At 40.1% G+C, this 13,755-nt stretch overlaps 1 protein-coding gene across 3 annotated transcripts; it reads left to right on the top strand.

The window, feature by feature from the left end:
• Positions 1 to 906: 906 nt before the first annotated feature.
• On the top strand, positions 907 to 12,574 carry clta (clathrin, light chain A). Of its 3 annotated transcripts, XM_034238571.1 has the most exons (7): positions 907 to 1,158; positions 1,770 to 1,798; positions 2,359 to 2,476; positions 6,330 to 6,441; positions 7,753 to 7,806; positions 9,934 to 9,969; positions 11,473 to 12,574. In XM_034238571.1, the coding sequence occupies exons 1-7, from the start codon at positions 981 to 983 to the stop codon at positions 11,642 to 11,644; spliced, it is 699 nt and encodes a 232-aa protein (XP_034094462.1). In that variant the 5' UTR covers positions 907 to 980; the 3' UTR covers positions 11,645 to 12,574. The 3 variants fall into 3 exon arrangements, with proteins under 3 accessions (XP_034094462.1, XP_034094463.1, XP_034094464.1); XM_034238572.1 differs by lacking the exon at positions 9,934 to 9,969; XM_034238573.1 differs by lacking the exons at positions 7,753 to 7,806; positions 9,934 to 9,969.
• Positions 12,575 to 13,755: the final 1,181 nt, after the last annotated feature.

The following is a 13,755-nucleotide window of genomic DNA, read 5'->3' as shown; positions in this document are numbered from 1 at the left end:
GTCGCACAAATACTGTAAATTGGTCTTTTTCATAGGAACAGTTGCCAGTGGCCATACAGTCAACTCATGGTGTCCTCACCCATTCTAATCCTACTGAGTGCCAACAGGTGCATTTAAATTGTCCCGACTGCTATTATAGTCAAGTTCCAGGTTTCATGGCCCCTTTGAATTAAGGAACAACCAGATGCATCTTTATGTTCCTTAGTGTAACAGACAACAACACAGGTTTTCTGATTGGAGATAGGCTATACTTTCTAGTTTTTAATTGTGGTAAATTATAGATTAGACATGTTAACAATAAATCCCAGTGTTGGAGTCACGCTGAAATGTTCCTGTTTATAAAAGCAATACATTCTCTTCCACATACCCTGGGTCAGGTGAGTGCCTGCTTGTCACCTGAGCCCTTTGAGACTGTCAGAGTTGTTAATTATTAACATCATGACATTGTGCTACTCAGGCTGAACACGACACATGTTACCAGATCACCATGTGTTATAGCAGTGACAAAGAGAAGACCATCAAATGTTGCAAAAGGTTCTATGGTCTAATAGGACCAAATAATTCAAAAGCACGCTTGGGTCTGCAATAAATCAAGAAGATCAGGGGACTCCGCCGTTCTTTCAGATCAGAGCCTTTTAAATATATATATTTATATTTTAGCAAGACACAATATGACGTTAGATATGGGGGTTTCTCGCTTAATCTCTGACAGCGGATTTTTCTCACAGCACTGACAGCACATAGCAGGTCATGGGACCCGTATGCAGGAGCGTATAACGATGTGATTGGTTCCCTTTTGAAGCAGCTGTAATATGATTGGTGTTCTGTTTAGTCAGTCACTCATTCTGCTTTGTGATTGGTTATATTCCGTTTCCGCTTCTCCTTTTTTTTTTATTGTCGTCCTTCTTCCCGTTGAGGTAATCGGTTCTAGTCAACTGCTACACCTGCTCATTCCGTTATTAATCCTCCCTACTCACAACATGGATGATTTTGACATGCTGAACGCGCCCGCCGCTGGAAACGGAGTGGGCTCGGATGAGGACCCCGCTGCCGCTTTCTTGGCCCAACAGGAGAGCGAAATCGCGGGGATTGAAAACGACGAAGGCTTCAGCATCCTGGATAGCGGAGAGGTGCCCTCCTCGCTGGGAGACTCCAGCGGTGGGTGGCTGCTGTGGTCGAGCAGAGGCAGTTTAATGTTAACAATGTCTGTCTAGTTAGCTTTAACATTAGGGTGTTAGCTATAACTCCCGTTATGTAGTCCTAATTGGACGCTGAAACGGATCCCAGTTTGCTAATGTTAGCTTAGCTATATTAGCTTATTAAGTGTACCTAGCGTTTTCATGAACCTCAACGCTTAAACTCGGAATATATATATATATAATGTTTGTTACGTGCAATTTAAGAATTTCTGAAAATCAAGGAAGTTGTCTGATAAAACCAGTAACTACTGTTATAGGGCGTGTCATTCATTGCTTCATATCCCAATAACCAGTTCACCTTACAGCCTTAAGAGCAAATTGATGGAGCTGGCCGACCTTTGGCCTCCATGACTGCCTTGTTCCAGTAGCAGTTGATCAGAAGTGCTAACCTATAATGAGTATGAGTATAATGTGTGTTTGCAAATCACGAGGATCCAGCTAGAGTCAAGCCAGCTAGCCAAGGTTGTCATTGTAGATTTGTGGTTGTGTTGTTCGGAAATATATTTAATAATGTCTGGATTTGTTGTATGCCGTTCATTTCTTACAACTATTTTACATTATTTTTTGCAGATGGTGCTGTCAACGGAGATCTTCATGGGGTAATACTTTTTTCACAATTTCACAATCAAATTGTAACATTTCCCAAGTCTCCTCTCATAAGGTTTGTTCATGTGTTTTGTGTTTGCATAAGGAGAGTTTGACATCGTATTCATGCTCACCAAGTACACACTACTTTTCCCAAATCAAACATTTCTTTGTGCATCAATTATTATTATTATACAACTAAAATGTATTTAATTTTTTTGTATGCAAGTGGTGAAAAATACTTATTTCCTTTGAGTAATGATAGTTCAGTGCTGACCGCAGAGGTTTAAATATCTGGACGATTCACTCCAACTTCCCTTTCCTGTGCTGTCATTGCAAATTGCTGCCTTTTGCATTGTCAGGACTTCCTTTTGGCACTGACTCTGATAAAACTCAAAGTTGAGCAATGAGCTTTTTTTATTCCCCACAAACTGTAACTTGCAAATTAAAAGCAGGACCAGAACTTCCAGATGATAGGGAAACAAGATGAATCATTTTTCAGATTTCTATATTTGACCTTAGTAAAACATCTTCAAACTGTATCTCTGCATATCATCAACCCCCTTGTTCTCAGGAAAGCAACGGTCCATCCGATGCCTACGCAGCGATCTCCAGTGCTGACCGGCTGCAGGCTGAACCTGAAAGTCTTCGCAAGTGGAGAGAGGAGCAAAGCGAGCGCCTGCAGTTGCTCGGTAAGCATTTACCAGAGTGTTTTTATCAGGGAACAGGATGGTCTACTGCTGTCTACACTGAACAAAATGGGGGGGTAAGATTTACTCTGGAAAATCTAGGTAAAGACGTGCAAGTCAATTTAACAGCGTATATTTCAAGTAGCATTTACTTACAGTTAAGAAGTGTTTGTTACTAAAGGCAATCAAGTCAACTTTACTGTCAAATTTCAGTTTTTGTAAATACATTTTACTTACTATTGCATAGTAGATTTGATTTAAGATTAAATATGCATCTTATTACAAATCTCCAGTAAAAATGTTTGTTTTTTAGGTTGTTTTTACTTGCTATTCTTTACTATTTTATTTCATAAATCTGCAGGTAGGTAATATTTAAATGTAATTTATTCTACCTGTAACATCAAATGCAATTTATATTCAATAAAACAGTTTTACACTAAGACTATACAACATATATATAGTAGACACTTTTAAACAACACATTTATTTTTGTTCTGTTGTCGGCTATAAGCCATGATTAAGCTCCACTTTACAATGATTTTAACAAATACTGCACATCAGTTAAACTTAACAAAGCAGGCACAGAAACACATTGATATACTGTCACTCAGAGGTTGAATAAGTAGCAGACCCTTTACTGAAGTATAAATATTAATACCACACTGTAAGAATACTCTTACAAGTGAAATTCCGGTAATGAAAATGTTACTTAAGTAAAACTATAATTAGCTAAATTCTGTTTGAGTCTTACACGTAAAAGCACCCTATAGTAAAAAATCAAGAACAAGTACCTCAAAATCCCACAACTAGCTTAGTTGCTAAGCTGAAATACTTACGTTAGCTAACGTGCGTTTGATATCAACATTAAGCTGACAAGCTAACAGGCATGTACAGAGTTGATTAAGTACATACATATACTTACATGCAGCGTTTTCGCCAGGGGGGCGTCTTGCCGTCATTTGACGCCCTTATTCAGCTCGGGACGCCCTGAACTTGAGCCGAGGGCGTCCAAAATATTAATAATTCGAGAGAAGATCGAGAGTTTTTATCGCTTGAAATAACGAAAAGGACGAGGACATCCCTCTGTTGGAGGGGCAAAGGAGTAGGGTTGGGTATCGTTCGAATTTCCACGATTCCGGTTCTTAACGGTTCTCAATTCCGATTCTTTGAGGGGCAGGGTAAAAAAATGATACATGCTTCTTCCACCAAAAAAATTACATTTATTCGAGAAACTTTTACACAGGTTAGTTTACAGTAATATTCACATTAATCAGTCTGTTTATATTCACTGCTATGTAACTGTAACCTGAGAACCACTGAAGCTACAACAGTGCAACAGTCCAACTTTTAAAGAACAGTTCTTGTTGAGAAAAACAAGCATATCTGCCTTCTCAGGCATACCTGGAAGACATTTTTGAACATTTTAAAGTAAAATGCTTAAATCTGGTGCACTTGAAGCAGAATTACTAGAGACTAGATCTAGGGGGTACAACTCTAAACACCCATATGAAAAAGATCGGTTTACATTTTAATAATTAAATAAGTATGTGAACATAACCAATAACCTACCATAGCCAATAACAAATACATGTAACGTATTTTATTTTTGTTGTTCATTCATATCTTATTTTATTTATGCATATTTTTGTATCTCTCCAGTTTCAAACGATATGTCTGGTTTACTGTCCTATAGTATACATTGGAATGATTTCAAACCTGTTTTATCCCAATAATTATAAAGGAGTGCCTTGGAAATATGTGTTTACATGAATTGTGATCAAAACGTTTGAGACCCACTGAGATAACTTAGACTAAAGTGAACTATCTAAACACTCAGAGTCCTTGACCTCACTCATTTACCTCGCCTCAGTCTTACTGGAGATGACTCTCCTCCACATCATTGAAGAAACATCTTCTTCTTCCGTTAGAGCAGCTAGCACCAGATGCTAATAACAACAGCTCCCTCCCTTTCTCCCTCGCTCACTCGCACTTTGGCTGTGAGCTGCGGGTGCCAGATAAGCCAACATCCCCCATTTTCATCACTTACAGTGCCCATCGTACAGGGCAAATGAAAAGTGTAACCGGGATGAAAAGGGGATTACATTTACTTAATTATGAATGTTGTTACATCAAGGCCGAAAATTAGGATGAGCACCAACGGTCAAAACGTTTTTTTTTCCTCCCAGAGCTGTCAGCGCAGCGCCGCCACAGATCTGGCGCCCTAGGCGAACATCTATAACGCCAGTGCGACAGGCCGGCCCTGGTCTCAGGTTATGCTGTAGGAAGAGTAGGTACAACGTTACATTTCCCGCCCCGCCGCAGTCATACATTAGGCTACGGAGAGCGGCGGAACTGAAATTCACATTTCTAAATGATGCCGTTGGAATCTAAATGTTGGAACCGGTTCCGAACCGGTTCTCGGTACCCAACCCTACAAAGGAGTCTGGTGGGATTCTTTTCGGAGTATTGAAGATCGTTTCCCCGACATCGGCGGTGCCTGCTACAGGACAAGACAGAACGTGCGCGATTTGGATGCGATGAGCGGTGCTAGTGGAGCACGCGCGTGAGCGGCGAGCACCAGAGCCTCGCAGCGGCGAAACTGAGGCTCCGTGGTAAACTGTGGTAATATGAAGAGCCGTTTGGGAGCCGAAACAGCCGGCGCTTTAAGAGAGCCGAGCCAAATGATCCGGCTCTCTAACGTAACAAGACAGTATCTATAAGGGACGGCTCAAGTCAAAATTCAAGCACCACCCCCCCCTCCACCCCCGCTCTCGGGGTGGACGCCCTCTCAGCCCTGATCTGGCGGAAACACTGCTTAAATGATTCCAAATCCACGAGTATTCACGTTAGACGAGGGTCCATGCTCTCTTCAACTGGAACAGTCTGCTTTTGTTCAAATGTATGTACCGTGCTCCTCTGACCGGGTTCGTCGCCCACCTTTACGCACATTTCTTCATTGCCCAGGTACATTTTTTTTTTTTAGCTTTTCAGTTTGTAGGTCAACCCATTACTTTAGTTAACATTTATTAGGTGCTATCATTTAAATGTACTTATCAAAATGAAGATACAAAATGACTGGCAAATTCAAGTAACACATTAAATAAAAGGGGAGATTTTGAGTAAAAGAAAATGATTAGTAATTTCTTGTAGAATTTTTTAAAGGGGACCTATCATGCGGCGGACCCACAGCACAATCAGAAACGTTGCTATCAGAAACAATGCCCGACTGTTTTGGACGTAATATGGTCGGTGTTAACACTCAGAGCTAACCTGTACTGGAGAGAGCATGTGTGTGAAGAAGCAGGAGATAAAAAGGAATTCACCTTGTGGTATAACCGGCAAGAGAGAAAGCCTTTGAGCTCCATGCTGTTTCAGAAAGAATCCTTGATCTAATAATCCTTGCGTTTCATCACCGCAGCATTTTAGACAGTATCTGCCAGGTCCCGCATGAGCCGGCATAAGCTCCACCCCCTCTTATTTTTTTCATTGAGACACAGGGTCTCATTCTCAAGAGAGGCCTGTTTATACCCAGAATCAGCACTTTTGTAACCGGAAGAGAAATAGAGGGATATGAGGCATGGCTAGAATGGGTGATCGGTTTGGTTTTTTGTCCAAAACAATTCATAGACATGTTTTTTATATTTTTTTTATATAACTGAAACCTATGCTATTGCCTTAAAATAGCATGATAGGTGACCTTTAACATATAATCAAAGTAATCACAATCAAGACATTATGATCTCCAAGCAAAGTGCTAAACATTCAAACCTAGCAGTTTGGGCTGTGTGTAAAATTATAATCATTCTTGACACTCTACTTTTTTATTGACCCTCTCCTCACTGTTTTCCCTCCCCAGATGAAAACTCTATCAAGCAGGAGTCTGAGTGGAAGGAAAAAGCCAAGGTGGAGCTGGAGGAGTGGCACGCCAGGCAGGACGAGCAGCTGGAGAAAACCAAAACCAATAACAGGTACTGTTGAGCAGGGGCTCATCTTACCATGAATAGAAAGTGATATGGGGAATCCGCAAAATATTTTTCATAAAAATGATACTTCCTAAACAAGAGCAGCAATCTTGGATTCCGGCATTAAGACAAACACTAAGGGTTGGCTCAAGAGATGGGTCAACCTTAGCCTAGGGGTTCCAGAAAGACAATGGGCTTTTGTTCCAGTACGCAATGTTTCTAACCTTAGCTAGCCAGAACCCTTTAGGTATCAGCTTGTTTTTTCCTCCTATTCATGGGAAATAATGTGAAGGCAAGCCTTCTTCCTTGGAGGGATGTTGAGATGATGCAGTATATGAGGAAATACAACTTCCATAATGGTGTAGCATTTCGTGAGTTGACCCCACAACAAATTATCTTTACATTGGTCTTACCCCATGTGAGAGAGGGTCCTCGGGGCTGCTTTACACCACTGGGGGAATGGCTTCCTGATATTTTGGTGAAGCACGGTGTTTCAAAAGAAGAATCCAATAACTGTTTTGTGCAAAAGAAAATCATCAGACTATCTTGACGGATTTAGTACCTCATCTTTTTGCAGTTAAATGAATTACGTTTCTGTCTCAGATTCTCCTCTGCTGTAATTTAGCTGGGTTACCCCATTAATAATAAACTGCTGGCAGACATGGCTCCCCACTCATCTATTAACCGTACGTCTGGGGGAAAAGTTTTACTCTTTTTCATATGGACCGTCTTTGTCTAAGAATTAGGACTGCTAACAAAAACATCTTCATTCATCTATTTCTTCTTTTCCAAACTAATCACTTGGTTTACTTTTCAATGTATAGAACATATTTGACCATTTATACAATTTCAGCCAAAATAAAATCCAGAAGTTTTACATATTTTTTAAAATCAGTAATGAGTACATTTGTCCTTTTTCAAAGCAGCTGTAGCTAGTAACTATTTTAGCACATCCTGATGATGACTTGCATAAGCTATACAGTCTTGAGGATTAAGTTAATTGCCTCAGAAGGTGGAATAGTTATAATTTGATAGTATTACTCTCTAACTTCTGGGATTACTTCGATGTTCAGAGCTGACCGTGTTTGGAGGATCACCAGAGATGTATAATTAAAGATTTCAGGTATCGGACACAATCGGCTGCAGGACTCTCTGAGCCTTTGAGACCCTCTGACACTGAGACCTTTATGACATGCCTCAGGTGATATTGTGTGGTAACCGATAATGCTTGTGTTTCCATCCTCTTCTCCCTTTTATCGCTGTCTCTCTTCTCTCCTACCTTCTTGCTGCTCTGTCGTTTGGCGGATGTTTGTCCAGGGTTCTGGATGAAGACTTCTACAAGCAGCCCTTCTCTGAGCTCATTGGTTATGTGTATGTTGCTCCAACTAACATCCTTCCTTTACATCCTTTTTGCTTTTGTCCCCCTCCATTTTCATCGACTCCCAGCATCCTACCACTAAAATCATATCATTAATTAGGCAATTACTTACTTCCCTTTGTGTTGCCTTGGTTTAGTTCCATCTTTTAGTTTTAACTACTTCGAATTGTTACACCTGTCATGTAGCTTTTTTTTCTCTTTCTCATGTGCAGTAATAATTTCCACCCGAAATGTCTGCATGTCATTTGTGAGCAGATGCCTGTCAGATTTCAGTAGAGAAAGACTGCATGCCAATACACGCACTGCTACGCAACTTACTAACATCCATGAACATCAAATGAATTATTTCACAACTGCTTTTAATCCATTAGTCACTTCCATACTGTCTTCCTCCTCCATTTCAGAAAAAAACATTTAGCAAAAACATGAATCTCCAACGATTAAAACATGCTTACATTAATTGTATTTACTCGTAATAGAGAGTGCCTTGTGTTGTACTTAATATCTTTTTTTAATTAAACTTCAATATATTATTCAGTGGGATCCATATAGATTAGTTTGAAGCAATTGTGCGTTTATAATTGGACTTCTTCTACAAGTCAAACTTTTTAAGTCCCCAATTTCCTGTATTCCTAGCCTTAGCTACTCACTTATGTAAAAGCTAGTGCTATGTGCAGAATAGGAAAGTGCCAAACTGCGTTAAGGTCAAGTTGTATGTCTTTCCTTGGACTTTTAGCTAATTTATAGTTTTTTTTTTTATATTCTCCTCTTCCCAAAATACAGGTTTGCTTCCATCATTTCCACTATCTTCAACCTCAAAGTCTCAATAACACCACTAATCAATTCCGGCAACACAACTGCTTCAAACTGACCTGTATTCATGCGTTTGAATGCTAGCTGCTCTGTAGCTGCTGATGTCCGACATGATGAGATGCTAATTTGCCAGACGAGCTATCCAATATGCTGAGCTGTGCAGCCTTTGGTTTTGCTATCAATTCATGTTGGAGTGCACATTGGCCTGCCTTGTGGAGTACGCGTTTCTTTCGCCTATCATTGGTACTATCAGCTTTGATTTCCAATGTAGAGGAGAGACTAACCTGTAGCAGCATAGCAGTCAGTTCATCCTATTTTCTTATCAAATTTGGGATACGGCCACCATGATTGAATGATGAAAGGATTATGTTTTGGTAGAGGTCAAAGTCACTGACTGTAAAACACGTTTTTGTCCATAACTCTAAAGGATAAAATTAGGAAGTTCTGACATTTTTTATACACGATGGTTGTAAACTACAACTAGGCCGGTCGGCATTAGTTAAGAAATGCAAAGCTGAAAGTTAGTTAGTGCATAAAAAATAGGTTAACATTCAATTATTTTTGGTTTATTGTTGTGCCAGGCTTATTTCCTTTATTAAATGTCCACGTATTTAAAACGTAATATCGACGTACACATCCTCAAGTTTTTTTTACTGCCCAGGGTCAAATGCATTTGTCTTGGAAATTTCATTTCAAACCTTTATTCAACCAGATTGGTCCCTTGAGATCATAGATCTCTTTTTCAAGGGAGACCTGCAGAAGTGAAATGAAGAATTTCCTTTGCTTGTTTTCATAGTTAGTAGTGTTTTAATGATCACAAATCAATGCAGTTTTTGCAGCATATTCTGATCTCATCTGTACAGGACACTGAATCCCACCACTTCCTCCTTCTTCATCTTGTTGGTGTGAGACCATGAGAGGGACTCCAGGGGCCTCCTGTATAGGCATACAGTTGGAAAAAATGGTCTTGAATGAATACCAGAGATTGTATGTACAAATATTATATCGAACAGAGCCTTATAAATGAGACCCCAGGCTATAATGTCCTTCGCTGCCTAACTGAGAGAAAAGTTGTGAGGCACAAATGTATTTCATTCTCACCAAAACCAAAGGTTGCACATTTGGTACATTCCAACAATTTTGAAACACAGAAATCACAAAAGAGAGTTGTCGCTTTTGCACGCTTGCTTTTCACATCTGCATTGAACTCATTTTTGCTGTCTTTCATTTCATCCCCTCTCTCTCTCTTCTATATTCTGACTTGTGAAACTGTTTCTCCTTGTTTTCTTTTCCTATGCACCTTAAAGCACACACATTAACCATCCTTGCTACCGCCTAGACCAGTTAAGTAAAAATATGAAACCCCACAACCTTCAAATACTTTATATTTTCTCAGAGGGGATAGATGCAGTCCTGTATGTGTGTGTTAGAAATGTGTATGTTGCACAAATACCCCGTTTGCTTTCCCAGCGGTTAGATCCACTGCCTAGTTAGAGGTTTGTTATAATGTCCCTTCTGTGATGTTGTGGCCCTTTTTAGTCCCCTTTGTGTATTTGTAATTGGTTGTGACGGTGATTGTTCATTGGCTTCTCATCCCCATTTTGCTTTGTGTATTGTGTGTAGTTAGATGTTAGTGCTTGCAGGTTGGGTGGGGGATATACAGAAGTATTACGGCAGTGGAAAATGACAGTTTTTATGGGTTGGTGGTTTGGGATGATTGTTACATTTGTTTAGCCCTAATCTGTGGCTTGCATCTCCAAATGTCTTGTAAAAGTGGCACTGATCCATTTTCAGTTTTTGTCTTTTACTTATTTTTTTCACTCTTGTGTTTTAATTTCAAGCTCTGGAGTTTATAATGGTTTTTATGTTTATTTGAAAGATGGTTAAAAGCATCAAACTTTTACAAAAAGACAGTAATTGATTTGTTCCACAATTAGACACATGCAAAGTAAACGCATTCTTTGCCACACCTCCAAATAACCTGCTTTTGAGGCGCAGTGCATGGCTAAAGCCCAGCAGTGCTTTTAGTTCTTTTGGACTTGGTTAAAAAGTAAATCACTTGCCATTATCGTTCATTCCTAATCAAGGACCAGCATAAAGATGAGCTTACATCCTTATACCTGGGTCTTTCTGAGGAAACAAGTTTATTGTAAATATGAATGCACAAGGCAAGTTAGCGTACAGGTTTGGGAAACTCCACTCCCACAGTTCTTCCAGGAACTGCATTTTTAACCAACCAAAGATACTAATCAGACCTTACAATTACTTTTGGTAAGTTTGTTTTCTTTGGATTTTCCATCAGTGTTTTAAATGTACTTCCCTTAACTGTTGTGTTGAGTTAAAACTAAAACTGGTGATTATACTGTTATGTGTAAGCAGTGTTGAGGGCATGTGACGGGTAATGAAAGTGTTTTAGCTTGTTCCTCTTTGTGTAACAGAAAACAAATAGATGTAAATGTATGTGTTGTGATTGGACTGTCCTGCCCTGAGGTAGACTCTGCTGAACCATCACCGTCTCACTGAGCCATAAAACGAGATTGCTTTTGCTCAATTGATTTTAGGAGTGTTTCTAAAATCTTGATGCGAAACGTACATTTAAACTTTAAAGGTGAAATATCATGAAAAGCACATTTTCAATGCTCACTAACCAACAAACGGTCACCTTTTTTTTTTAAATCCCAAAAATGTAATGCTAGAAGCCTGGGTGAGTTTCCTTCCTGAACTCGTGTGTGTCAGTGATCAGCAGAGGACTTCCTAAGAGCCGTATGTGTACTTTTGGTGTATTCAACTTCTTCCTCCACTGATTGTTTTCTATTCCATCTCCTTTTTCTTCTTCCCTGGTGCAGGGCGGCTGAGGAGGCCATGATTTCAGATCTGGATGAGAATAACCCCGGCACAGAGTGGGAGCGGGTGGCTCGCCTCTGCGACTTCAACCCCAAGTCCAGCAAGCAGGCCAAAGACGTGTCCCGCATGCGCTCCGTCCTCATCTCCCTGAAGCAATCCCCGCTGGTCCGCTAGGCAGCCGATCGACTCGGGACGTCATTCCATATCATCCTCTATTATCACCACACACCCACCAACCCAACGACCACAATCTCTATTCTGAAGAGAAGGTGAACTCAGCATATGTTTGCCATGGACAGCTCTCTTCCCCCCTGGAAGTATAGCCAGTGGTCCTATCTACACCTAGCACATTTTCTCCATGGTTTTACCCGTGTGAACCTCCTCCACAGACCGCGTATTCCTCTTCCTTGTTGTTTCACACACAGAGATTAAAGCCTGTTGGTCTGTGGTCTGATGTAACACTGAGTTGGGACACTAAAAGGGAAGTCTTGATGTTTGGGCCTACAGCTACACTACAACACACTACAATCGGACCCCAAACATTATTAATATCATTCCCATGATGCTGTGCTCTTATCGCTTTACCTGTCATTCTCTTGAATCCCTCTGACCTACCAGGGTTGATTGATGTTCAATGGTTGTATTCATCCCAATGTTTCCCATTCTTATTTTTCTTCATCGTATATTTAAGGACCAAACTCTTAAAACAAAACTCCAAATACAGTGTGTGTACTTTCAACAGTGTGTCGAGCTTGCTTGTGGCATATTTATGTTAGATTTCCAATCTATGCATTTCCTTTTGAAAAGCCTCTCCCTTCCCAAGTCAGGAACTCCACAAAGTCCAGCCATTGATTGATTGGAAAGTTTATTAACAGCTTGTATATTGGGTACAGTACAGCTCAAATAAATACGGTGTGTGTGTCTCTCAAAAGTGGGTATGTATGTACTCTGTGTGTACATATACAGAAGGCAAAATATATACAGTATATAAAACATTTATGTCACTGAAGTTTGACAGTTGTTATAAAGAGAATTAGATATTAGCCAGCTGTTGTTTAACCATCGGGTGCATTGTCCATTTGATTTCAATATCAGTAAAAAGTGGTCATTCTTCAACTGGATGTATTATTGCAACACATCCTCACTCCCAGGTCGGCCTATGTTGACGTTATGTCAAGTCCCATGTCGGCTTTTTCCAACGTCAGGGGGGGGCCCTTAGCGTCCATTTTCAACGCAAGGGGGGGGGGGGGGGGGCCTTAGCGTCCATTTTCAGCTTTCCGGGATGTCCATATGCTCATGGAAGCACGGCATTCGTTTGTGTCGGCTGCCCTTAAAGGCAATGTGAGCGTCCATTCTCATTGGATAACGGAGAATTGTACACCCGGAAGTAAGTATTCCCCTTACTGTCGATTGATTTTACAGTGATATCTGCACTACTCATCGACTAAAAAACACCAGATTATCCTTGTTAATTACACAACATTGATTGGTTTAAATTGTGTGCAATGCTTTTGTATTTTTCCCCTTCGATTCGGAGAAACAAATATGTTTTCGGAGTAAAGGATGGCAGAAGACACTACACTACCCAGAATCTCCAGCTATCGTTTGGACTACACCATGTGCTCTGTTTGACGTCACGTGATCTTCAAATTTCTCCCTGCAGAAAAAAAAAACATGGCCGAACTTCGTTTTATTCTCGATGGAAAATGCCTATTTTAAAGTTAGTTTGGCCATTAAAATGCGTTTTGATGTCATTTGATGCGAGAAATATGAGTTGTTATTTCAGATTATGTGTGCAGTGGATGTACATGATCTTTAGTTTGCTAGTTATTACGAAGATTACTTCAGGAAATTGCGTCCATAACGTTTTCATTGTTACCAAGGTGGTTGCTAAGGACGCTGCTATCGATATTATTTCTGTTATGTTGTGTAACTGTTTAATGGTGTTATCTTTATTGCTACCCCCTTCCCCGTCAATGTATAGTGTTGGTCCACAGCGCAAACATATTAGTTTAACAAAATCCGCATCTAAAGATAGCCTACGTTATTTTCCCCTGTGCAATTCCAGTCTCACATCTCACAGCACATCGTCATTAACAAATAACGGAAACAGACCGAAAACATTTAAAAAAAATACAATAATACTTTATTCCGAGTGTGCTTGCTTTTCTCTTTGGAAGTCATCACATAACGGCATTGTAATACACGGTTCGGCTGCATTAAATATTACATATCTGCCGTAGTTCTGTATTTATAGAGCCCTGATGAGAAGACTTCTAGACAAA

The sequence above is a fragment of the Gymnodraco acuticeps genome, unplaced genomic scaffold (assembly GCF_902827175.1).
Source record: "Gymnodraco acuticeps unplaced genomic scaffold, fGymAcu1.1, whole genome shotgun sequence".
In the NCBI taxonomy this organism is placed as follows: domain Eukaryota; kingdom Metazoa; phylum Chordata; class Actinopteri; order Perciformes; family Bathydraconidae; genus Gymnodraco; species Gymnodraco acuticeps.
This window is presented reverse-complemented; position numbering and strand designations above follow the sequence as displayed.

Coding starts and splice junctions, on each gene's coding strand:
- clta (XM_034238571.1), top strand. CDS start 981: ATGGATGATTTTGACATGCTGAACGCGCCCGCCGCTGGAAACGGAGTG. Junction 2,477..6,329: donor CGAGCGCCTGCAGTTGCTCG/GTAAGCATTTAC, acceptor TTCCCTCCCCAG/ATGAAAACTCTATCAAGCAG. Junction 7,807..9,933: donor TCTGAGCTCATTGGTTATGT/GTATGTTGCTCC, acceptor TGCACCTTAAAG/CACACACATTAACCATCCTT.